Here is a 25,730-nt window from a genome sequence, read left to right as displayed (position 1 = left end):
CGGGCGGAACTGGACAGCCACGGTCTCCACCAACGTGATGCGTAGTGCAGAGATGACTGACTGGACTGGCCCACCTAGCTTCGTCTGCTTGACCCGTATAAGTAGTCTCCTAAAGGCGGAGAAAGGGAATTAGCCACCTGTGGATTTGAGTAATAGCCCCTCACTGCATCCCCATTTATCACCTCCGATATTCCCGTAGACAAAGCTCACCATATAGTTTTGAATGATGAGCTCTCCATCCTGCGAGGAACGCAGGGGCGCGTTGATGACCAGTTACTTCACTGGCTTGAGGATATTGGAAGAGTTCTAGACAAAACTTGGCTTGAAACCTCCTGGCGAAGGACCGTAAGTATATAGTTCTTAGGAGTTCAAAAATGTCTGAATAATCACTCTTGTCCAATTCCTTTGTTTATCTTGCAGCTTAGACCCAAAAGAAGATAGTCCTGTGGCAGCTGAAAGCGTTCAGCTAAGAGTCTGTGCTATCCCACACTGTCAGTTAAATGATGCCAAGGTTTTAACTCGCTGCTTTGTCTTTTCTTACAGGTGCTGCGTAAGAAGATTTGGCATGCTGGTGAATAATACCTCCGGCGGTAAAATCGGGCAAGTATATGGTGGCAAGAGATTGTCCTTGTTTGTTCCCTCGGCTCACCTTGTTGTTTTCTTGTCCCCCTTAGGTATTGGAATGCGGCAACATAATGATGGAGACAGCGCCGGATCGTAGAGATGCTGCGAGGAAACGTGAGTATGGCGCAGCGCTGCTGCTGGCGATGCGACGTGTTTAAAATAGTCTTTTTCTGGTTCAAAGGTGCGATGAATCCGGAATCGGGTAAGAAACCCAATAATGTTCTTGTTCTAACCTTTCTTCTTCTTTCCCTTCTTTCTAGGCGCTCTGGACTGGAGGCGGGCGTGGCAAGAGGCTGGATGCTGACTGCAGGCACGGTGAGCGTTACGCTGCAGGATGCAGAACAATGCGAAGCGTGTGCTGCTCTTCGGGCGTGGTTTAAATAGCTCCCAAAGTAGTCCCAGGTAAGTATTCCTCCAAACCTCGGCACTAACCATCCTTCTGTCCTTATCCTCCTTGATACTGTCAACAATGCCATCCTGCTCAACCGGCTCCATAATAACCTGGGTATCACTGATCAGGCCCTGGCCAGGATGACCTCCTTTCTCTATGACCGACCCTCCCAGGTCCAACTCTGGTCCTTCCTCTCCTCTCTCTACCTGTGGTGTTCCCCAGGGGTCTAATCTTTCTCTCTGGTTGTTCAACCAATACCTGGCACATCTCGCCCACCGCATAGCTTCTCTCTGCTCCAACTTTCAGTGCTATGCAGATAACACTCAGCTCGCTTTCAGGCTCCCCTCAGCTGCCTCTTCTCCCCCTCTCATCACAGATTGTCTGTCCACAATCCAGGAGTGGTGTGCCACCAATGATCTCTGCCTTAATGGAAATGAGGCAGAGATCCTCCTCGGCTCACCGGCACCTTCCTTTCCTGTCACTCTCTGGCCGCCCACTCTGCGCCCTCTTCCTGCTCCCACCTGTGAGAACCACAGGGTCATCTTGGACTTCACACACTCCTTCTCTCCTCACATCTGATGTCTCTAAGGAGTCAAACTACCAGCTGCACCTCCTCAGAGGTATTCTTCCTTTCCTCACTTTCCCACAGACGCTCACTGTCTCCAGAGCTCTGGTTCTCTCTAGGCTGGACTACCGCAACAGCCTCTACTCTCCGTCCTCTACAACTCATCCAGAACAGGACTGCAAGACTTTTCCATGGCCTCAAGCCCAGGGATCGTATCGATCAAGCTCTGAAATCTCTTCATTGGCTCCCAGTGGAAGCAAGGATCAAGTTCAAGGCCCTCTGCATTGTCCACAAGGCTTTCTGGGGTCTGGGACCGCAATACCTCCAGCTCTCTCTGCAGGAATGTCTTACTACTCGAGCCCTTCGCTCCTCCACCTCCAACTCATTGAGGGTCCGTTGCTTCTCCGAAGCAACGAGTTGGGGGCGTGATCTTTCTTCGGCTGGTGCCTTTATCTGGAACAGCCTCTCTGAAAATTGAGCCGAACCATCTCCCATACTCAGTGCACCTCAAGACCTTTCTATTTGCTGCTTCTTTCTCTCTTCCTCGCCCCTGTGATCTCCTGTCTGACACTTGTACTGGTCACCTGGCTACTCCCAGAATTTCAGGCCCCGGTTCCTGCCCATCCAGCTGCATACCTGCACCGGCCCCTGGCACCCCCTGCACATGTGGTCTGTATCTGTAACCCTACAGTCCCCTCTCCTGCACTTGTTGGACACTTGTACTTGCCACCTGTTGGCTGCACTACTCGTTATGTTGATTCCTTGTCATGCACTTGTCCACTCAGCCCCCCCTCCACCCCCCCCATTAGCACTTCTCCCATCTCCCCTGCACTTGCGTGATCTCAATGTCACTAGGCCTAGTAAGATAGTTGATTTTTGTCCTCCTTCTGTTACCCTCCCATGCCACGCCTTGAAACGCTTGTGTGTCGGTCCTGTAAGAGCAAGGATGAATCTTTAAAACACTTATGTATATCCTGCCCCGCCCTGTCCCCCCTCAGGAAGTAAACAATTGCCACCATCTTGTCAATAGGGGAAGAGGATCTCTGTATAAGGATTTTAAACACCAATGAAATGTCCATTTTAGTAAGATTTTTAAGTGTATATTTTTTGAACTTTTGTATTGAATGGATTTTTGTATTGGATGAATGTGTGAAAAGTCAAGCTTTTGAACTGTAAGGCACCATAAATAAATAATAATAAAAAAAACTAGTGTTCAAATTTCGGCTTTCGCAGCCGGTTCTCGGGCAACTTGCCTCGGGTCCTCTCCTGGGACATGGTTGCTGTCTTTCGGGTCCGAATGGCTGCTGGAAGTGGGTGATTCTGGTTGTATTGAGCCATCCTTCCTGTTCCAGCAATGAAGCTATATCTGCCGGCGCTAATGGCACTGGGTCGGCGTTGGTAGCGCTATTAGCATCAATGTTTTGGTGGTGTGCTTTGTTTCGGCGTAGTTTCCGCCGGGCGGTATTCTCGTTACTGCCGGAGTGGGGCATGCGTTCATGCCAGGTTGTGATTCGGTGCGAATAACGCTGCATGGCCCAGCGGTAACGCTAATTCCACTCGGCAGAAATTGCAGAGAGATTCCACCAGACCCGTAATGAGGCCCGATGTCTTTTTACCCGATTCTTCTGAAGGTTGTGCTATACTTTGCACATTGCAATAATGTGGTGAACGTTTTTCTCTGGAGGGAATCCCCTCCCTTGACTTTCCTGTATGGCTCACTTTGCATTCTTGATTGCACAAACTGCTTTAACAATCCAGCAATGGCCAATCCTGCATATTCAGTCCTGTTCGTAGGTGCGTCCCACTAGAAGTGCTGTTTGGCTCGGTTTGTTGGTTCGGCCCAGAAGAGGTACTTTTGTTTGACCCTGTTCGTTGGCGCATCTTAGGAAAGGTGCTTTGGTTTGGCCCTGTTCGTTGGTGTGGCCCATGAGTGGTGCTTTTGTTTGGGCCTGTTTGTAGGTGCATCCCATGAGAGGGGCTTTTGTTTGGCCCAGTTTGTAGGTGCATCCCACGAGAGGGGCTTTTGTTTGGCCCCGTTTGTTGGTATGGCCCACGAGAGGTGATTTTGATTGGCCCTGTTTAATTGTCTTTCACACCCATGGTGTTCATGAGATAACCAGGACCCATGGAAAATGTATTCTTCTGCGTATGAGCTGTCCATTCTGATTTAAAGTGCACTCTCATCCAGTTTAAGTAAAACTGAATGGAAAGGGCATTTCCATGAACACAAGAGTGTCTTTTGTGGCCAGACTTTCCGTACATGGCCATCACTTTATACCTAAATGATGCCTATATTGTACTAGACCCAAATCTCTTTGCACAATTGTACATTTTGAATGATTCCCCAGGTATGGATTGGATGTTTGGGGTTAATAATGAGGCTACATGAGGACATGCTGAATTCAACACATGCAATATTGGCAGTAAGGCTGCAGGCTAATAATGCTATTTCCAGCAGTTGCCAGTCCCTGTTCTACTCTGCCACTCTGCGTTTAGCCAAAGTCTTCTTTGCTTTGGTCATATAGAGTAGCAGTGCCAGTCGATCCAGCATGCAGTGTTGCTATTAGGAGGATATATATGGGATAAGTGGTTGAGCATCTGTAAGTATTTAGAGGAATGAGAGAAGAAGCTTTTCCCCCCTTTGTCACCACTTTCCCTCTAAAAACTGAACACTACTTTTGGTACAGCTGGTGCCTCGGCAGATGCTGATGCCTTCATCACCCAGGCATGGCTTTTCCCCTTGGTTGTTTACCAACTTCAAGCTTAATTTAGTTGAGGATTTTGGAAAGTAAGTACCCACCCGATGCTCGTGGTCTTGTGCAGAAGGGAGGTGACCTAGCAATTCTGGCTGGACTGTCCCTTTTGGGGTGGGACCAAGCTTGATTTGCATATGGTCTTTCCCCTTTTGTAATGGTTTGGCAGGTGAAGAATGATGTTCTGGAGGGTTGCCAGAGCTATGCCAGTGGTTCCGAATAATTCTAAACCTTCTGGCCATCGCCTCTTTTGTTTTGCTTTACCCACCGGAAGGCAACTACGTGCTTAGTGAAATGTTAAAATGCAAATTTTGAATATGCCAGTCATGGATCCGGATTAGTGGGTAGCCATGTGCAGTAACCAAGACACTGTGAGGAATCGGTGGTGGCCCCACAACCATTGTGAAGTATTCCAGTGTTTCCGAAATCCTTCACAATCAGAACATTATACAGCATGCCAGAGTTTTATTTGTAAAACCAAAAGGTGATGGCTGGATGGTTTATAATTAATCTGAACCACAGGCACGGCTCTGGGCAACCCTCCAAATCATCATTTTTCAGCCTGCCAATCCAGTACAGAACGAGAGACCATATGTAAATCAGGCATGGTTCCTCCCCGATTCATTTTTATTTGCTCACATGTTCATGTTCTAATATATTGTCATCACTATAACCACTGCAAATCTACAGAAGGGAAGGCACTGGCCCATTAGTGCAGTGTGCATCCCTATTCACAAAGCGGTGGAGAGCTGCTCACATTCTAACTGCATGCGTCCATTCCCTCCATATCTTTATACTGTGTTCAATTGCACTAGGCGTTCTTTATTGGCAGTATGATAGAGCTGTACTGCATAGCGTATTACATAAAAAGGCTGCACGCATTGCGTAGATGCACTACTTGCCAATAGTCACTAGGACAGACAGTAATGCAGCAGAACTTTACGATGTTTCTTGAATGGGAGCATGATTTTTGTTCACTTTTCTCTGTCTTTTTACCTTCAGTTTGTTGTTGCTAAGTCAGGATGATCATGTGATTTTGTATTGTAAAGTGGTTTTCTCATGTGCTTCTCTGATGTGATTCACACTCTGCCTCTTTTCCTTCCTCTGTGTCTAGAGATTATATCCGGCGAGAGGTGGAGTCTGAGTACCAGGGGACCGTGTACAGGGACACCATCGCACTCCATCGTGTTGTTACTGCGCTAACAGGTGAGATTGGGCTTGTGGTGGGCTGTCTTAGTCTAACAACCTTGTGAACTTTCATGAATAGTGGGTGTTCTGTGCTCCATGTGAAGAGGTCTGCAGATGCTTCTTTGAACCAGATTGTTTAAGATGGAGGTAGTTCCTAGGGCAGGGGTCTGCAGCCTGTATCCCTTCAGATGTTCTGGACTACAACTCCTATGAACTCTTCTCATTACCTACGTTGGCTATGGGTTGATGGGAGTTGTAATTGCCCGAAGCATCTGGAGTGTTATAGGTTGCCGACCCCTGTCCTTGGGTAATATTGTTGAAAGTAGGGACTGAGGTTTGAGAGTAGTCCTTGCATCGTAAGTGAAGCAGGTGCATGTATCCCTTTGGACGGCCACTGAAGGTGGTGTGTGCCAAGCTCTCAGACTATAGAGTTTTGGGAGAGGCACCTCCTTAAGTGTAGCTTACTCAAGGATATATAAAAAATAATCTTAAAGAAGGGCCCTAAGAGTCCCCAGCAACACTGCCCATACGAAACTGTGTGCTACAGTTCTAAAAACACAAATGCCTTTAAGCACTATGGAGCAGACAGACTCCATAGTGAAGGTAGAATACAAAGAATAGACTTCCAAAAGACAGCGCCCATAAGAATAAATGAGTGGGGGAATGCTCCACTCATTCAGGATTGAAAGAAGGCGCAGAAGTCCAGCAAAAAGTTCTGGGGATGGTGGGGGGTCTCACTGGGAGAGGGGATGAAGCATAAACATGATTCATCTCCCTAACCAATTCAAGTCCTCATTTCCTGGAGCTATTACTACCTAATGGTATGCCAATGTTACGATACAACAGTGCAGAGAGGCAAGGACTCATGCTAAAGTCTATACCTAATCTCATGGTCAAATGGCTACTTAAGTAGTGCTCTTGGCAAAGCATTGTACATAGAACAATTTATCACAATTATCACCAAACCAAAGTTGGTACTCCTTTATCGACCTCGAAAGGATGAAAAGGTGAGTTGGCCCTGTCGGGATTCGAACCTGCAATCTACAGATCACCCACAGACCGCAGCAATAAGCTCTCAACCGGCTGAGCTAGCTTATTGGCTAAGATCCTTCAGAGGTCGGTACACTGAGTATATTCTGAGGTATAATAATCACAATGCCTTCATGTTGGAGGAACCATGTATGTAGTTACATACCTATCTGGATTATTCACAGGAATGTGTTTTGCTGAGTTTCTATTTCAATTACAACTGTAATTTTCATTTGTTTGTTTTTGAACAGTGCTTGCACTTCCTGGAGTGTCAGGTTGTGGAAGTTTTTATTGTAGTCCTGAAGATTTCAGAGGCTAAAACACCTGTTATTGATGTAATGACAATTACTCACTGTTGGGGAGAATTCTCATTTTATGGCTAATTTCCCTCACCTAGTGAAACCACCAGCAGCTTTGCTGGATTTCTCGAGTTATTGTTTTCACCTGGTAAGACTGTGCCTCTTTTTCCCACTCTTACCTGTGTTTTTGCCATGTGTATTTCATCTGCTTTTGTGATTGTGGACTCTGGATACACCACTTCAGTAGCCCCTTTCTTTTGTGTGTTACACAGCACCTTCAGTGCAGTGATAAAGGGTTGTCTTTTAGACTTCCCACCGACTCCATTTCTGAGGCTGACTACAGTCCCCTGGAAAAGAGTAAAGTTGCCATTAACTTTACTTGGTCATTTAACCACAGATCCAGTACACCCCAGCTTATATGGAGTACTGGAAAGTGTTACTCCGTAGCCCTTTTTATCTGTACCTCCTAGAGCATTGATTCGCTCTTTTAACATTTAGACTTGGCTGGTGGCAGTGATATCTACCCTAACTTTTCTACTGTGATTATATTATATTCACGTGGCATTGTTTCAGGCTATATTAGCCTTGCACTTGGACCTGCTTGACCAAATACTTTTTCTTTTGGCTCCGGTCGGGTTTATTCGCCATTTCTTTTTGCTAAAGTCCTTCTTGTGTTTTACTTTGCGTGGCAAACCAGGTTTGCCTTCTTTGTTTACCGTCTTTGGGAGGGGCTTCTGCTCAGAAGCCCTCTTCCAGGCGCTTGGGTGTTTAGGTGGGCTGAATGTGAGGGAGGGGTGTAGTCACCCCCTGCACAGGGTATTCTGGGAAACCCAAGTGTTAAGCTCACCTGGCTCCCACAGGGGCGTCGGTCGGACCCGGACGGCTGCGGCTTCCACCCACGTGATGCGTAGTGCAGCGATGACTGACTGGATCTGCCCGCCTAATCTTGTCTGCTTGGCCCGTAGAAATATTCTCCTACAAGTGGAGAGATGGATTTAGCCACTTGTCGATTCAAATGATAGCACCCCCACTGTCCTCTCCACTAATCACCTATGAAGCGCCCTCTCAGCAATCTCACCTTATATTCTTAAAGGATGAGCCCTCCATCCTGCGAAGCACGCAGGGGCGCGTTGATGACCAGTTACTTCACTGGCTTGAAGGTATTGGAAGAGTTGTAGACGAATCCTGTCTCCAAAAGATCCTGGCGAAGAGCCGTAAGTATATAGTTCGTAAGAGTTCAAAATGTCTGGAATTCACTCCTGTCCAATTCCTCTTTTATATTGCAGCTTTGACCCAATAATAAGATTGACAGCTGAAAGCGCTCCGGTAAAAGTCTGTTACCCAACACTGTCCGGTAAATAATACCAAGGGTTAAACTTGCTGCTTTCTCCTTATCTTACAGGTGCTTAAGAAGATGTGGCGTGCTGCTGAATTATACCTCCGGCGGTAAAATCAGGTAAGCATATGGTGGCTAGAGATTGTCTCTGTCTGTTCTCTCAGCTCACCTTGTTGTTTCTTGTCCTCCTTAGGTGCCGGGATTCGGCGATGTAAAGATGGAGACAGCGCTGGATAGAAGAGATGCTGGTTGGAACGGTCAGTTTGGCGCGGCACTGCTGCTGGCGATGCGACGCATTTAAAACAAAGTCTTTCCTCTGGTTTGAAGATGCGATGAATCCGGTAAGAAATCAGGTAATACTCTTGTTCTAACCTTTGCTTCTTTCCTTCTTTCTAGGTGCTCCAGGTTCGAGGCGGGCGTGGCAGAAGGCTGGATGCTGCTGCTGGCACGGTGAGCGTTGCGCTGCTGGATGCAGAATAACGCGAAGCGTGTGCTGCTCTTCGGGAGTGGTTTAAATAGCCTCCAAAGTAGTCCCAGGTAGGTATTCCTCCCTGACCACACCCGAGTAACAAAATAGTCCCTAAAGTAAAGGAGTCCCTTCCAGGCCTCACATGGGCTTGGATCTTCTTGCAGCATGGTCTGCTTCAGGTAAGTGTGCCCTATGAGCCTGGCGCCTATGGCGCCAGGACTGATGTCCCATATGAGCCTGGCGCCACAGGCAGGTCTCTTGGGCTGGAAGTCAGTCACCACTGGAACTACAAGGAACCAAAGAGAAGCGGAGAAGAAGACGGCTGCTGGAACTACCCCGTCCCGGTGAAGCCCTGCTGCAGTCCTGAGCTATCTACCCTTCGACGACCGGAGAAGATCCAGTCCGGAGTCTTCTTCCCTTGAGCTTGGTGGGGATAACCAGCTCATCTTCCACAGCCAGAGGATCCTCTTCTCGCTCGAAATTGCTGCACACTGCTGTAGTGGTCCGGATAGCTACCTGAAGAGCCTCTCCTGTTTTTAAGGAGCGCACCTTTTTATTCCTCGTCGCTGCGGCCGGCTTCATCCCTGTGTGGTGCAGACCCCTCCAGACGTCCTCCTTCACACCGAAGCTCCAGGAACCGTGGGTCTGCAGGAAACCAACAGGAACAACTGCCAGGGCACCAGCTTCTCCATTAAATAAGGTACTGTGTTCTGCTTGAGGAATTAGGGTAAATCCATTTTCTTAATCTCCAAGACTTGCCCTTGTCTTCCCTCCTTCTTATAACTTTTGCTTCCTCTGTTGACAATATCTAATTACTCCTGGCAACGTTGAATCTCAAACTGTCCGGTTGTGTGATCCTCGACAACAGGAACCCGGTTCCACTTGACACTGGCCCCGGCCTATTGATTCTTGAATTTCCCTCAAATAGTGTTCTCTGATTCTGTCTGCTTTGACAAAAGTATTGCCTATGATTTTTGCCCCCAACTCCCTCTGGTTAACCCAGGTGCTAAGTGTGTTTTTGCCCCGGTAAAAATTCTTGCCGCGGATACGCATTTGTTTAGTAAGACCGAACTGTATTCCCGGTAATGTCTTTCGTTTCGCAACACCGGTCCGTTAAAACACAGGATACTTACCTTGTGTTAGAGTGAATTGGTTGGTTGTAGTATATTTTACGTGTGGTTTTGAATTAATAGAAGTGTTGTGTTTATAACAAATGGTTTAAAAATAAATGTACTTATATTTTTCTACTTGAAATGAGTCCGTGTTTGCTTGAGTCACAGTAACTGTGGTCCTTTTGTGTAATCTCTGCTACTGCTCATATACTCTTGAGATAATCCTGGCTGCTCCGCTACTGCTACCACTTTAACATAGTAGTACAGGCTTGTACCAAAGGTAAAACTTGTACTGCCACCTGTAGTCTTAATTGTGTGTAGTGGTCCCTAAGGGCACTGCACAGGATTCTGCCTAACACTCACCATTGAGCAAAATCTCTGCTGCCACTGACCATTATATTAATGTACTCCATTGACTGGAATTTTGAATAGACGTAAACTAGACCGTGCATATTCATCATTTTACACACTGTTTTTATAATTAGAGCGTAAATTAAATGAAAAGTGTAAAAATTATCTGGCTCTGCAGAATTATGCACACAGCACAGGAACTCTGAAAAATACAATTGTGCAATACTGGTTTCCCTTCACAGGAAAAAAAGTATCATTTGTTACAAAAGATTAATACTCAATTGCAACTTCATTTTTCATCTTATTATTTATACAATCCTAAAATGCTAGGAAAATAAATATGCACAGTGCTTCTCTTTGCTCCAAAAGAAGCTGAATGGAAAGAAGTCATTGCTTTTATCATAGTGTGTAGTTTCTTTTTTGAAAGGCTTCAGAGCATTACATTCTGTTTCTGAGGCATTTCTCCATGGCTTTCTATTACATCCATGTAGATAAATATCAAAAGCGTTCTAGTTTCTGTCAAGTGACCTGTGTGTGTAGGTGTAGGTGTAGGTGTAGACAAAGAAATACACAGTGGCGCCGTAAGTATACTGGGTGGTGGGTATACCTCTTCCAAGCTGCCCCATAGTTCTTGCCAGGTTGGGAGTTGGTGAGTCACAACAAGTTGGAGTGGACTGGTCAATTTGCATCAGAAATGGCTTTTATGCCGGTGCTGGCATCAATATCCAGGCAATTGCCGGATGTGGGGGTATGTACACTAAAAAGGAAAATTGTGTGAAGTCACGGCATATTAATGTTTGGCATAAAAATACATTTCGAATGGATTGTGCCCTCCCACGTATTCCTCATCTTAGATGTATATCCTTACCTTCAGCTTGCTGCTTCGGGAAAACATTTTTTTTGTCTCTCTCCCACAAGAGGGCGCTCCTCGAGGCTGCGGCATCTATGTCCCTCGGCGGCATCCGTCGAGCACAGACGTCATCCACTGTATAAGAGCCTCTAGCGCGCCTGTTGGCTTCAGTTCCATTTTTCCCTTCGCTTCGCTTCGGATCGTTTCATACGGCGCTTCAGATTTTTGTGTAAAAAGCAATGTCGTCTTCATCGAAACCTTCCACACCGAAGACGGGATATTGGTCAAGGAGTAGATCGAGAACATCTTCTTCGGCATCGATCTCCATGTTCTTCCTCGACATATTCAGAGGAGGTGAAAGCATGCCATCAAAGCATGACTCCCCGAGTAAATGGGAAGCCTTTCTAGTTTCCATGCTAAGGATTTTTGAGAACGCGGGCCAGACCCCCTCAAAAAAGGCTAAAGAAGACCATGCCCCTGCTCACGAAAAACGTGACGGAGGAAGGTCCAAAACAAAGAAAGCTGACAAAAAGTCATTGAGGGCGTCATCTAGGGACTCGTCCCGATCACCTCGTGAAAAAGACCTTCCGGTGCATAAATCAAAGGTAGAGGGAAACAAAATGGCGTTGAAACATCATACGCCACCGAAATCGACATCAACGCCATCGAAGACTTCGAAGGCTCTTGAGTCGACAACTCTTTTGAAGGAAGTTACGTCGAGTTCACGTTCGATAACTTCAAAAGCTCCTATGACAATTACAACTCCCTCGACGATTACATTGAGGTCATCGAAGGTTCCCTCGACGACACCGAAGGCTGTGGTAATGGCATCGATGCCATCGACGTTTTCGTCAACGCCTAAGCCTTTAATAAGGGAAAAACCTACATTAGCAGAAAAGGTTTTTCAACCTGAGAGTCGACATGATTTTTCTTTAGGACCATATCCTCTATCTATGAGGGTGAATCATCGGAAGAGGAAAAAGTCACCTCTGCTGGTGTTAAATTTGGCACAAGATCTTTTCCAGAGGAATTAATTGATCCTCAGTCAAAAATTCAAGATTTACAAGAATGTCTGCAAACAGCAAGTGGTCTGGACACTTCCCCAGAGTACGAATTTTATAAGCCAGACCTATCCGTGCAAGCTGATGTGGGTTACAGAAAACTTATGAATAGAATTACAGAATTTATGGGGTAGGGTAGAAATTCACCAGTCTGTCAGAGATCAGTCATGTCATCATCCTATCAGGAACACCTCATCAAGAACCCATTCTCCCATTCCACATTGCCTTGCAAAGAAGGGTTAATTCTGCTTGGGAACACCCTAAAAAATGTATGTCTAAATATAGACCCTGCAATTCTGATCCAGAATACCTGAGCAAACACCCAACTCCAGAAAGTCTGGTAGTACAGGCAGCCACTTCCACAAGAAATGCTGCATACCCTACAATCCCTCCAGATATGGATGATAAAAAGGTGGATGCATGGTCTAGGAAGATTTTTACATCAGGGAGTATGGCTTTGAAGTCTACTAATGTAACCTGTACCTTGGCAAGGTTCACATATACCCTGGGGGACTGCATGTCAGCAGCAGCTGAACACATCCCAGAAGGTGAAGAGCGTGATGGCTTTCTAGCCATAATAAGGGATGGAAAGGAGGCTTCGGGAGAATGCCTTCAATCAGGTTTGGACACAACTGACTGTATCAGCAGATCCATGGCAACTAGCACGGTGCTACGTAGATTTGCGTGGCTAAGAAAGCCTGGTTTTGCACCGGATGTGCAATCCAGGCTTCTTAATATGCCTTTGGATGGCTCGAGGTTGTTTGGCAGCAAAGCGGATGAAAGTTCGGAGAAGCTGCAGACCTCCAAAGTGGCGGCTAAATCTCTGTGCCGCTATAAGACAACCTCAGCAACGCCCCTACACAGGCTCATCTTCCTGGAGGGGTCGTCCTTTTCGTTATTATTCCTCAATTGGAAAAGGAAGAGGACAGGCCAGTCAAAGAGGTCAAAGAAAATTTCCTCGGGGGCGAGGAAAAGGTACTAGATCTGCCCCAGCAGCAGCATCTGTCCCCTCAGTCGCTGCTGGAGCTGCCGCAAAACCACTCTGAGGTTTTGACTCAAAAGACCCCAGTGGGAGGCAGGATCTCACAGCATCTAGAAGAATGGCGGGGCATTACTTCAGATGCTTGGGCACTGGAAACAGTATCCCAAGGTTACTGCCTTTCTTTTCTAAAGAAACCTCAGAATCACCCCCCCGGGATACAACTCTGCCAAACCTCCGGATCCGCTCCTGTTGCAGGAAGTCTTAACCCTGCTACAGAAAGGTGCAATAGAACATGTACCTGTAGCGGAGAGGAACAAGGGTTAGTATTCCCCATATTTCCTCATCCCAAAGAAAGACGGAGGACTGAGACCCATTTTGGACTTGAGAAACTTGAACAAGTTCCTAAGGAATGACAAGTTCAACATGGTCACACTTTCTCAGATCCTTCAGGCTCCCCAACTCCAGCATTGGTTGGTATCATTGGACCTTCAGGATGCTTACTTTCATGTGCCAATCTATCTCAAACACAGAAAGTACCTGAGGTTCGCGATTGGCAATTTTCACTCTCAGTTTCGAGTTCTGCCATTTGGGCTGACCTCCGCCCCAAGAGACTTCACCAAGTTGATGGCGGTGGTGGCAGCAGTCTCAGGAGAGGGGGGGATTTACGTCTACCCCTATCTGGACGATTGGATGATCAGGACATGTTCTCCAGAACAAGCCCAGGATCATCTGTCCAAGACTTGTCACTTCCTTCACAAACTAGGGTTTTCTCTGAATTTAAAGAAGTCAAACATGATACCATCAAAAAAACCACAGTTTATTGGAGCAGTCCTGGATACTTGCTCGGGCAAAGCCTCGCCTCCCGAAGAGAGAGCTTACCACATTCTGCAGATGGTAACAAAATTCCAAAATGCCCAGTATCTACCGGCCTTCGATTTTCTCAGGTTGCTCGGCCTGATGGCATCCTGCATTTTTCTCGTGCTAGAAGCCAGATTGAGAATGATATCCCTTCAATGAGCTCTCAGGACTCAATGGTCCCAATTGTCAGTTGAAATGTCAGATCTGTTGCAGGTTCCGGCCAAGGGAGCACAGGATCTACAATGGTGGGCTTGCAGACATCATGTCCTCAGAGGAGAATCTTTTTGCCAACCATGGCCGGAGATAACAGTAGTAACGGATGCCTCGCTCACGGGGTGATGAACCCATACCAACGATCTGACAATAAGCAGTCGCTGGTCTCGATCAGAGTCCAAACTACACATCAACCTTTTGGAGTTGAGGGCAATCAGACTAGTGCTGAAGGCCTTCCTGCCCTCTGTACGGGGAAAGAATGTCCTGATAATGACGTACAACACAGTGGCCATTTACTACCTCAACAAGAGAAGAGGAGTGGGGTCACTACCACTGTGCAGAGAAGCGATGCAACTCTGGTTCTGGCCAATTCAAGAAGGGATCTCTTTATCGGTAATTCATCTAGCCGGAGAGCAAAACACAACAGCGGATGCTCCGAGCAGGCAGAGCACAGTTTCCCACGAGTAGGAGATAGCTCAGGAAGTCATTCAAGAGATCTTCGCCGTTAGGGGAACCCGTCAAGTGGATCTGTTCACGACCGGTACAATCCGGAGGTCAACACAGTCAGCCTTCACGCATGGCTTCTGAGAGGTTGAGATACAAGGATTGGGATTTTCTGGATGAAGTGATGGAAATTTTGCTTTCGGCCAGGAGGCCAGCAACCAAATCTCTGTACCGGTGTCGTTGGAACAAGTTCAGTAACTGGTGCAGGGAAAAGAATGTGGACCCATTTCAATATAATATCACCACAATTTGATCTTTTCTATTACATTGAGCTAATCTGGGGCTCCAGGTTGGAATGATAAAGGGATACTTAGCAGCGCTGTCCATCTTTAAGCACTCTTCAGAGGAAGAATCTTACTTCAAGATACCTTTTTAATAATTCAATTCATAAAAGGTTTAAATAACATATTTCCACCAATACCTTTTCAGATTCCAGTGTGGGATTTGAACTTAGTTCTGAAATCCTCACATGCATTCCATATGAGCCCTTACACTCTTGTCCGTTGATGCTCCTTACTTTGAAAACTTTACTTCTGGTAGCAGTGACATCAGCCCGCAGGGTAAGTGAGTTGCAGGCGCTTTCTAGCGGTCCTCCTCACACTATCTTTTATAAGATAAAGTAGTTCTTAGAGGTAAACCATCTTTTTTGTCAAAAATTGTTTCGGATTTTCATCTGTCACAGAAAATAACTTTACCTACTTTCTACCCTCCTCCTCATGCAAGCAAAGAGGAGGAGCGGCCACATAGATTAGATCCCAGAAGAGCTCTTAGTTTCTACATTTAAAGATTGGCGAAAGTGCGTCAGTGTGATCAACTTTTAGTGTGGTACACTGGGCGTAAACTGGGACTTGCGGTAACTAAACAAACATTATCTAGATGGATAATTTTGGCCATAACAGAATGCCATAGATTGGCTGGAAAAGAACCACCTGATGGACTGAGAGCTCATTCAACCAGGGGCATGGTAACTTCAACAGCACTAAAAAGGGGTGTCCCTGTACAAGATATTTGTGCAGCAGCCACATGGTCATCCAGCATAAATTTATAAAACATAATGCTCGGGACTCGACTTCTTCTCAAGGAAGTCTATTTGTTAAATCTGTACTCCACTCTGTACACAATTAGAAACATTCTGTACTCCCACCTCCGAGACAAAACTGCTTTGGGAGTCTATCTAAGGTGAGGAATACGTGGGAGGACACAATCAATTCGAAGAACAAGTTACTTACCAACTGTAACGTTCTTTCGATTGGATGTTCCTCCCACGTATTCCTCATCGACCTTCCAAACCAACCCCACAGTACAGTTTACGTGAATTACACTCTAAATTCTTTTAATGCTTGGGTCAAAAGAGGCACGCCATTAATTAAAATCGATGGGCTACAACATATGACAAAACAGAACTGAAGCCAACAGGCGCTCTAGAGGCTCTTATACAGTGGATGACGTCAGTGCTCGACGGATGCCGCTGAGGGACGTCGACGCCGCGGCCTCGTGAGGAGCGCCCTCTGGTGCAGAGAAGAATTATTATTATTTTTTTTTTCGAAACAGCAAGCTGAAGGTAAGGATATATATCTAAAATGAGGAATACGTGGGAAGAACATCCAATCAAAAGAACGTTACAGTTGGTAACTAACTTGTTCTTCTTTTTTTCCCTCTATACCCAGCAGTGCATCACCCCTCTAACTGAAAGCAGTGGCATTGTCGATGACAACACTTGGATTAAGCTAGTCAAATGTGTCTGGACAGTGGCTGTGAGGGGCACCTGGGGCAGGAGTGGGACTCCTTTTCTTTGGGCCCTTTGATTACTGTGCTAACAAAAAAACATGCCAGAGGTGGCACTGTAGAATTTACATCATGATCCTGCTGCCTACAAGAAAACATGCCAGAGGTGGCTCTGTAGAATTCATGTTATGAGCTGGCTGCCTACAGGAAACATGCCAGTGGTGGCTCTGTAGAATTCACGCATGGTCCTGCTGCCTACAGGAAAACATGCCAAAGGTGGTGCTGTGGAATTCCCACCATAATCTGGCTCGCTACAGGCTATCATGCCAGAGGTGGCTCTGTGGAATTTCCATCATGATCCTGCTGCCTACAGGAAAACAAGCCAGAGGTGGCTCTGTAGAATTCACACCATGATCCTGCTACCTACAGGAAAACATGGCAGAGGTGGCTCTGTGGAATTCCCGTCATAATCCCGCTGCCTACCGGAAAACATGCCAGAGGTGGCTCTGTGGAATTCCTGTCATGATCCTGCTGCCTACAGGAAAACATCCCAGAGGTGGCTCTGTGGAATTCCTGTCATGTTCCTTCTGCCTACAGGCTAACATGTTGGAGGTGGGTATAGACTACACTTCATGATCTCGACACCAACAGAACATGCAGAGAACATAAAATAGACATCGTGATCCCACTCCCCAAACACTAGAATGCCATGGGTGGCTCTTTAAAATATGTCATAATTCCGTGCCAACAGAGCAGCATACAGAGTCCGCAGTAGTGGGCAAAGGAAGATGCGGGCTGAGCCAGTAGTATGTAGTGGCCCTCACATTTCAGGTGCAGGGAAGGCAGGCACTGGGCATGGACTGGCCTGTGGCAATATCGGCAATGCCTGAACTGCAGACCCAACCTGCTAGCATAGGCCTATTTTTTTTTTTTGCCACATTGGGTCAGTTTTTTATCCAAAGTGTGCCAGTTTGAGATTTTTCACTGTGCAACTAGACATTTTGAGCATTGTTGCTAAACAAATACTGTTCTAAATGCACAATTTAACAACCACTCCTTTTGGATACTACTGAAACAGTCTGTCACAAAAGAAAATGAATTGCCTTTTCTTGGGCAGGTTTCAATTGCTGCAGGGACCAATTTTATGCCCCAGTCCGTCACTGGCAGCCACCCTTCAGCAATGTCCAAGCCCTTCGTCCGTGGGCACTGGGGGAAGGGGGAGTGGCGCGTGGGCATTCTCGTTTTGGAGGGTAAGACGCTGCTGGGAGCCAAGTCTGGGATCTCTAGTGATGTGTGTAGAGGTCTGGGACAGAGAGGCCAAGGAAGATGGAGTGGTTGGAGGAGTTCAGGGGTTGGTCGGCACCCTTCTCGACATCCGGGCTACTACTGCAAAAATCCTGCAGCCCTGGTCAGTCTGCACTGAAGGTGGGGGAGGATTCTTGGGCAGGAGGGCAGTTACATCCACGGAAGGCAGAAGTGTTGGGGCTCGTGGGGGCCCATTTCAAAATTATTTCTTTTGGCTCCACTTTGCAGCTGGAAAAACCAGTCTGAGACACAATAGGAGTGTATGGATATTATAATGGCGAGATAAAGGAATGGGGGAGAAGATGAGTAGCTGTAAATTATTATGGGGCAGGCTTATTGGCTTCTGCAAAGAAAGGCAGCCAGCGGGTGATGGAACACAATATCTACCGAAAAACTTTGTCAGCAAAGTGCTAATGTAGTTGAAACCAGAGTAAAATGGCAACAAGGTGAGAATGATGTTGTATACTGGACCACCTGAGTGAGGTGATGGACTGAGGGCACCAGAAAAGGTAGCCTGGCACTGTCCCATGGTGCATCCACAAATTATGGCAAACCCACCGGACTTGTCTCCCTGGCGGCCTTGCCATAGTTGGAGGAAGCATGTTGGGTGCAGGGCGGGGTGACAAGATGTTCAGGGACCCCAAATATCTGGTGCACGTGGTGGTGATTCCCCCTTCTCCATCATTGGGTCTGGCATGGATTCACATGCTCATGTATATTCCCAGTCGTCAAGCCGGGAATCCTGGGTAAAAGAAAAAAGTTTCACTTTCACTTATAAACTGTTGTTCTCCTATAAACCAATCACTGAGCTCTGGGTCTTACTGCCCCCAGCCAATGACTGCCCCCTCCCTAAGCCCCTCCTCTGGCAGCCTGCTTCAGATTTTTACAGCACGTCCACGTGTTGGGAGTCCTCATGTTTCGCTCTTAGAGCTTTCTGCATTTTTTTGTGCTAGGAAATTCCTATTTTTGTTAGATCGAGCCTGTGTGCTCTATAATTTCTTCATCTGACTAACGGGGATCCGTTTGTAGGCACCTTTCTTCGTCCCTCAATAGCTGAATCGTCAAGTGTTTTCTTTGAAGATTCCAAAAGGCCATTGGGCCTACACCGCACGCTGGACCAGGTCTGAGGAAAAAAGGACAGAGGTTCCCTCTTCAAGCTCTGCACCGGCTGCGATTTAAGGAATGTATTTGTGGAGGACAAGCATTCCCAGTTCCTTTGCCTTCACCCGACGCACAAGGAGGAAGATTTTGTGATCTGTCGTGGGTTTATCAAGTGCACCATCAAGGATCGGCACAGCAGATTGGTGGCGTGGCTCAATGCCAAGGCCTTTACCCTGTGTGGTTCACAGCGACATGATTCACCCAGATCCGGCCAGTCAGAGCAGGCTTCTAAGTCCTTTGAGGGGGAGCCCCATCTGTGGCGGTCCAAGACGAGGACAAGCTCTGCGAGTCCATTTATGTTGGGGTCGCCCATAAGCGGGTCCCATGACGAGCAGGGCGTGGTCATCTTCTCCATCGGTCTCCGTCACCAGCCTTCGCTCCAGCTCTTGATCGAAGAGGAAGTTGGCTACCCCTGGGAAGCTGCGGGAGAAACCGGAGAAGGACAAGCCGCAGGGTAAGGTGTCTGACCTTCCCGTGAAGGCTCAGGTGGTCCAGGCTAAGTCGTCCTCAACTATCGAGTTGGTAGCAGTCACACTTTCGAAGGTGAAAGGGGCTGACCTGATCCAGGGTGCCCCGACGACGGCCAGAGTGGCTCTTCCTCCCAGGCGGGAGGCTTCACCCAAGCCAGCGGAAAAGACCCCTGAAAAGAGGATGCCGTCCCTATGCCCTATTCTGACCCCTCAGGACACAAAAAAAGGGTGGGTTTGAGGGTGGAGTGGAGGTTTTCCAGGGCACAATTTCTTCTTCCGACGAGGACGACATGGTTTTAGTCCACATGGTCTAGGAAGACGTTTGGGACGACGATGGGAACGTCGAGGAGGAAGCCCCGGTAGGGGTGACTATGACAGCGAGGACGGGGACGATGATGTAGGCACTGGGCCCAGCAAGCCTGCTCCCCCGACGCCGCCAACAGATTTGTCTCAGGACATTTTTCGACTCTCCACACGCTGGTGTCAGAGATTCAGAAGAGGATGCCACGGCACCACCAGCGCCGGCCCCGTTGACACCGAGCCCACCACCGCTGAAGAAAAGGAAGTGGCACCGACGCCTCCGCACCCCTCACCTCTCTAGGGATACAGATGTACCCTCACCCCTCTAGGGATACAGCCCGGACACAGCAATGACAGACACTGACAGCAACATCACATCGTCTCCAAGGGCTTCATTCCACTTTATTGTCGCACGCTCATCGGAGATCTTCCAGCTCACGCCGGAGGAGATGAAAATTAGGGTTTTCTGTATCGATGCCGGGAGGCGAAAAGGAAGACCATTCTGGTGGTGCCCCTCCTGGACGATGTCTGGGATGAGGGTCTCTGGCTCTGCTGAAGAACCCTGCATCAGTCCCAGTGAAAGGAGACCGGCTGGTGAAGAAATACTGGGTGGTTGGGTCTGCACCCAAGTGTCTGTGATCACAACCATCACCAGACTCGGTGGTCTCGGCGGCTGAACAGAAGAAGTCATCTAACATGTCATCCTCATCCTCCGTTCACCCGGACAGCGAGGGGAAGAAGTTGGAATCCGTGGGTAGATGGGCGGCGAACGTGTTAGCGATCCTGGCCAGGTATTACTGGGAGTTGTGGTACAAGATGGCCCTCCTCCTAGAATTCCTCCCTGAGGACAAACTGGTTGAGGCGCTGGAGATCCTTTGGGAGGGCGAGGTGGCGTTGGACCACGTCATCACCGTGGCCCTGGACATTACGGACACAAGGTTCCGCCAAAGGGGGGACGGGGTCTGCCTCTGTCGTCGTGGCTGGCTGAAGGCCACTAACTTTAGGCAGGAAGTTCAGATGAGGGTCTTGGACATGCCTTTCGACGGAGACAGTCTTTTGGAAAGGCCGTTGATGAATCGCTACAGGCCATCAAGACCGACACGGAGATGGCCGATGCCCTTGGCACGCTGCAGTAGCACTGTCAGTCCTTTCGTTCCTCAGGAGGGAAGTCGGGCAGATCATTGAAAGGTTTTGGTGGAGGATGGTCATTGTACCGCCAACCATCCCGTTCACGATCCAGGAGGCCTACAGGGGTCGTTCCAAGGCCTTTGTAGGGGGCTGCCATCAACGCCAAGGCTCCCAAGGTGCCGTGCAGGCTGCCAAGCAGGATTGAACCAGCCAAGACGTCAGGCCACCACCCCTGCACCCCAGTGGGAGGCCGGCTGGCGAACTTAGTCAGTGTGTGGGAAAACATCTTCACCGACCGATGGGTGCTGGACGCTCTCGCCCACGGACACACTTTGGAGTTTGTGTCTGTGGATGCCACTGGTGACTCGGCAGGAACAACACATCCCTCAGCTGCCACTGGAGGTGCGGGCCATGTTAAAGTGGCCAATAGAGCAGGTTACAAAGCGGCTTCGGGGATCCAGAGTTTACTCCAGATATTTCATAGTAAGAAAGAAGACCGGGGGATGGAGGCCCATTCTCGATCTACGACGACTCAAGTACATCAAGTCCCAAAAATTCAGGATGGTCACGTTGCAGCATGTGCTCGGCCAACTGGAGGAGAGGCACTTCCTGTCGTCGATGGATCTAAAGGACGCATACTTCCACGTCCCCATTCACGAAAAACATTGCAAGTACCTGTGCTTTGTCATACAAGGGAAGCACTACCAGTTCAAGGCCCTGCCCTTCGGACTGAAGTCGGCTCCCAGAGTCGTTACGAAGTGCCTGGCACCAGTTCTGGCCCATCTGTTCCTGCAAGGAATACATGTTTACCCATACCTTGATGACTGTCTAATCCGTGCCAAGTCAAGGGAGATCGCAGTCGATCACACAGAGGACTGTCCGGCTGCTGACGGATCTGATATTCTCCGTAAATTATCCGAAGTCCTGCTCGATTCTCTCGCAAGACACTCTGTTCCTGGGATCCAGGCTTGACACGGTCTCCTGCCTGGTGGCTCCCTCGGAAGACAGGATAGCATCCATTCTGGGCAAGATGCGACGGCTGTTAGCACTGTAGATTGCCATGGTGAGGACCATACAGTCGTACCAGGAGACGGTCACTACGGATGATTACCTGGAGAGTTGGGATGCTCACACCAGATGTCTCTACGCCAGAGGTCTGTGGCTACCGGAGGAGAGGGACCTCCACATCAATGTCCTGGAGCTGCGGTAGTGTTCTGGGCCCTCAAGTCGTTCCTTCCGTCCCTCAAGGGCAAGGTGGGGAGGGCGTGCACAGACAAAACGACCACAATGTTCTAAATCCGGAAACAGGGGGGCACTAGGTCCCCAGCCCTCTCTAAAGAGGCGCAGGATTTGTGGTAGTGGGCAGTCGTCCAGGGGATGTTCCTCAATTTCTTTCCACCTGGTGGGAATCGAGAACACCATTGCCTACTCCCTCAGCAGGGAAGTACGCTCTTGCCACATGTGGGAGCTTCGGCAGGATCAAGTGGACAGTCTCTTCATCAAGTGGGGCAGGCCCCAGATCGACCTATTTGTGACGAACATCAAGTGTCAGTTCGCCAGCAGGTTCCACCAGCTGACGAGCATGGGGGACGCGTTCTCCTTCCTGTGGGAAGGCCTGTTCCTGTACGCGTTTCCTCCGTTGCCCCTCCTACTGCAAGTTATCAATCGACACAAATGGTGCCAGTGCAAGATGATCCTCGACACGCCTGCATGGCCGCGGCAGATTTGGTATCCGAACCTTATCAGCCTGTCGATGACGCCACTAGTGAAGCTGCCAGTGGTCGTGGGCCTGCTCACCAGAGAAGGAGGCTCAATCCTACACCACGACCCAGGGTCGCTGAACCTGAAGGCTTGGTTCCTGCAGCATTAGAGTATGGCAGGTACGATCTTCCTGCGGACTGCCGAGAGGTTGTGGCAGACTCTTAAGAAGTGCTATGGGCACAAGTGGATGCGCTTCATGACATGGTGCCAGACACAGAAGATCAGCCCTCTGAGGGTCACGGCCATGCAGGTCCTTCTGTCCTTGGCTAGGGCGGAACTGGCTCACGCATCCATCAAGTTGCATCTGCCGGCTATCGCCCGCTACACCGGGTTTTCCGGGATGGTCTTAGCTTTGATCACACCGTCTGGAAAGGGAGTTCCCTAAATGACTGTTCCGATCTTTCCCGCCGGTCAAGGCGCCTGCCCCAGCGTGGGAACTCAATATGGTTCTTACGATGCTCATGGGGGGTGGGGGGGCTCCCTTCGAGCCTAAGCATCATGCTCCTCTCAAGTACCTTTCATGGAACACAGCTTTCCTCTTGGATATCACCTCTGCTAGGAGGATAGGTGAGGTCCAGGCCCTTTCCTGAAAGCAGCCTTATTTGACTTTCCATGATACGAGGGTGGTGCTGCGGACGTGTACCGTTCCTTCATGCCGAAGGTTCAGTCAGAATTCCATCTCCACAAACCTTTGGTGTTGCCTGTGTTTTTTCCGACGCCTTCGTCGCCGGGTTAAAGGACTCTGCACTGGCTGGATGTGGCGCGTGCTCTGAAGTTCTGTGTAGCTTGCACAAAGAATTTCCGGAAAACCTCTCAGCTTTTTGTGAACTTTGGTCCTGTGACTCTTGTCACTTGTTGGCCTACTGACCGCTGCCTGGCCGTCCGAGAACCCATTCTACCAGCGCGATCTCTGTGACGATGGCGTTCCTGTCTGGTGACCCTGCTTGACATCTGCAGGGCTGCTACGTGGAGGTCTAGGCACACCTTCATGAGATTCTACTGAGTCGACATGGATTCCAGAGAGGAGCCCACGGTCGGCCAAGTAGTGCTGCCTAACCTATTCGCTTGCCGGTGAGCCAAGTGGGGAGGTAAGAGTAATTGCTTCAGTTGAGCCTTGCCACCTCCTGTGGTTGTGTATGTATTTACTGCTATGCATTCGTTATTCTTGAGCATGTAAATCCAGGCCAGACCCCATCCTGGAGAATGAACAAGTTACTTAACTGTAACTATTGTTCTCAGCATGGGTCTGCCATGGATTCACATGCAAACCCTCCCTCCTTCCCCTCTGCGGCTCTTCTTGGTCATGCTGCCACTTTACGTAATACCAAATCTGAAGATGGTGGCCAGAGGAAGGGCTTATGGAGAGGGCAGTCATTGGCTTGGGGCAGTAGGACCCAGAGCTCAGTGGATGGTTTATAGGAAAAAGACAGTTTATAAGTGAAAGTGAAACAGTTTTTTCTTTACCGAGGATTCCCGGCCTGACCGGGAATATTCATGAGCATGTGAATCCAGACCTATGTTGGAGAACAACAGTTACAGGTAAGTAACTTGTTCCTTCTGCGATGTTGGTGCCACTGCTGCACAAAGCGTGGTGGCCCCGGTGAGCGCACATTGCAGATGTGGGGGTGGGGTTTTCATGCTTCAAATATGGCAAGGCCACCGGGTAGCTAGTCCCGGCGGCCTTACCATATTTATGGGGGGCCAGGGGCAGTGGGGACAAAGTAATATGGAGGGCCACTACCAGTAGTTTTAGCATCATAGGATCAGGTGCAGGCAGTGGTGGGCAACCTTTGGGTGGAGATGGGGCTGAGTTTATCTGGATCTGGTCTCAGGTGGCCTAAAGAAAACTGACACTTGTAGATGGTTCAAGGGTTTTTATTTTAAGTTTCTTTAGTGTATTCAGCACCGTCTCTCACTCTCTCATTTAGGTCTAGCAGTTCCCACCCTAGCCCAGGCATCCCTAGCCCCCAGGTAGGAAGATACTGTGTGTGTTAACCCCTAATGTCTAATAAATAGTTATCTACTCGTGAGGGTCTGAAGTCAAATCCTTCACCATGCATTTACTTTGCCATGCATTTATTTCTTCATGCCTTTTCTTTGCCTGCATCTTCAGATTGTGAATGTGCAAATGAATGTGGTTGGGGTTATGATCAAGCAGTGGCTCTGGGAAGAATGTAGGGGCTAACCCTGTAATGACAAAGTGAATGGCCAGAGAAGTGAAAGACATGAGAAATCAAGAAACAGTGAATTAAAATCGTCAAAGTGAACGTATGGCAAAGTCAATACATTGAAGACATCTGTGTGGTCAAGATGCAGCAGCCAATAGGTAAATAACGTATTTTGCTTTTGCTGCCTATGCCTGAAGCATGCCACTCTGAGTGGCAGTGACATCTCGGAGAGAATATGACTTGAAGCAGAAGTTTTGTACTTTATTTTTTGAACCTTAGTGGCCCTCTGCAGTTACTTAATTCCTTCTGTCAGATAGTTCAGACCAAAAATCTGCCTAAAATGTCAGTTTCTTTCCATTAAGTAAACCTTTGGAAGACGAAACAATCCTTTCTACTCTAGATATCAAGAGGGCTTTCATAATCCATCTTTAGTCGATATCAAGAGGGCTTTCATAATCCATCTTTAGTCGACAGAGTCCCTTTCCTGGCTGGGGCACAGTCCTTGATAACAGCTGCATGGGAGACGTTCCTTTGGCAACGGGAGAGTTTGAGGCCTTTGATCAGGGTGACCTCTGCTTCCGAGATTGGTTTGAAGTTAAATAGGGGTATGTTTTTAAACAGGGGTAGGATTTGCGGGGAGGCCGGAGGAACCTAATGCATCACTACTGAAGTTTTTTTTTATTATTATTATTTTATTTTATTTTTTTAGGATCTTCTTCTGGAAAGTGTAAATTCTATTTAGGAGGGCATTGTGGATATTGGTGCAGTTGGGCAGTGGAAGAGTGGGAGATTCCAGCTTGCGCAAAATGGCAAAAAGCTTGCAAGTGCTCCATTTGGCATTAGAAATCTGTGAATTATATGTGGTGCTTTTTGTTTGTAATATGGCCTGTTTATATTCTCTCGCCAGGGAGGTAGAGCAGGCTGTTTTTTGGACTTGGTGGGGGTTTTCTTCCATTTGGTTTCAGCCTCAGTTTTTTCAGATGGAGAGATCTGATGTTGGCAGTGAACCACACATTAAGATGTGAGGCAGGTTTAGCTTTGCGTGTGGCGTGGCGAGATGAGCTAAGGTGGACAGTGCCGAACCTTGAGGGACACCACAAAAAAGAGAAACCGGGCTGGAACGAAAT

At 48.2% G+C, this 25,730-nt stretch overlaps 1 protein-coding gene across 1 annotated transcript in view; it reads left to right on the top strand.

Annotated features, from left to right (window-relative positions):
* LOC138516923 (RING finger protein 145-like) overlaps positions 1 to 25,730 on the top strand; it is a 332,975-nt gene that overhangs the window by 171,214 nt on the left and 136,031 nt on the right. Inside the window, exon 3 of the mRNA XM_069632386.1 lies at positions 5,448 to 5,539. Within this exon, the coding sequence (XP_069488487.1) occupies positions 5,448 to 5,539 (92 nt within the window). The remainder of the gene's footprint in view (positions 1 to 5,447; positions 5,540 to 25,730) is intronic.

Source organism: Ambystoma mexicanum, chromosome 6q (genome assembly GCF_040938575.1).
Source record: "Ambystoma mexicanum isolate Mex_15411 chromosome 6q, UKY_AmexF1_1, whole genome shotgun sequence".
NCBI classification, from domain to species: Eukaryota; Metazoa; Chordata; class Amphibia; order Caudata; family Ambystomatidae; genus Ambystoma; species Ambystoma mexicanum.
This window is presented reverse-complemented; position numbering and strand designations above follow the sequence as displayed.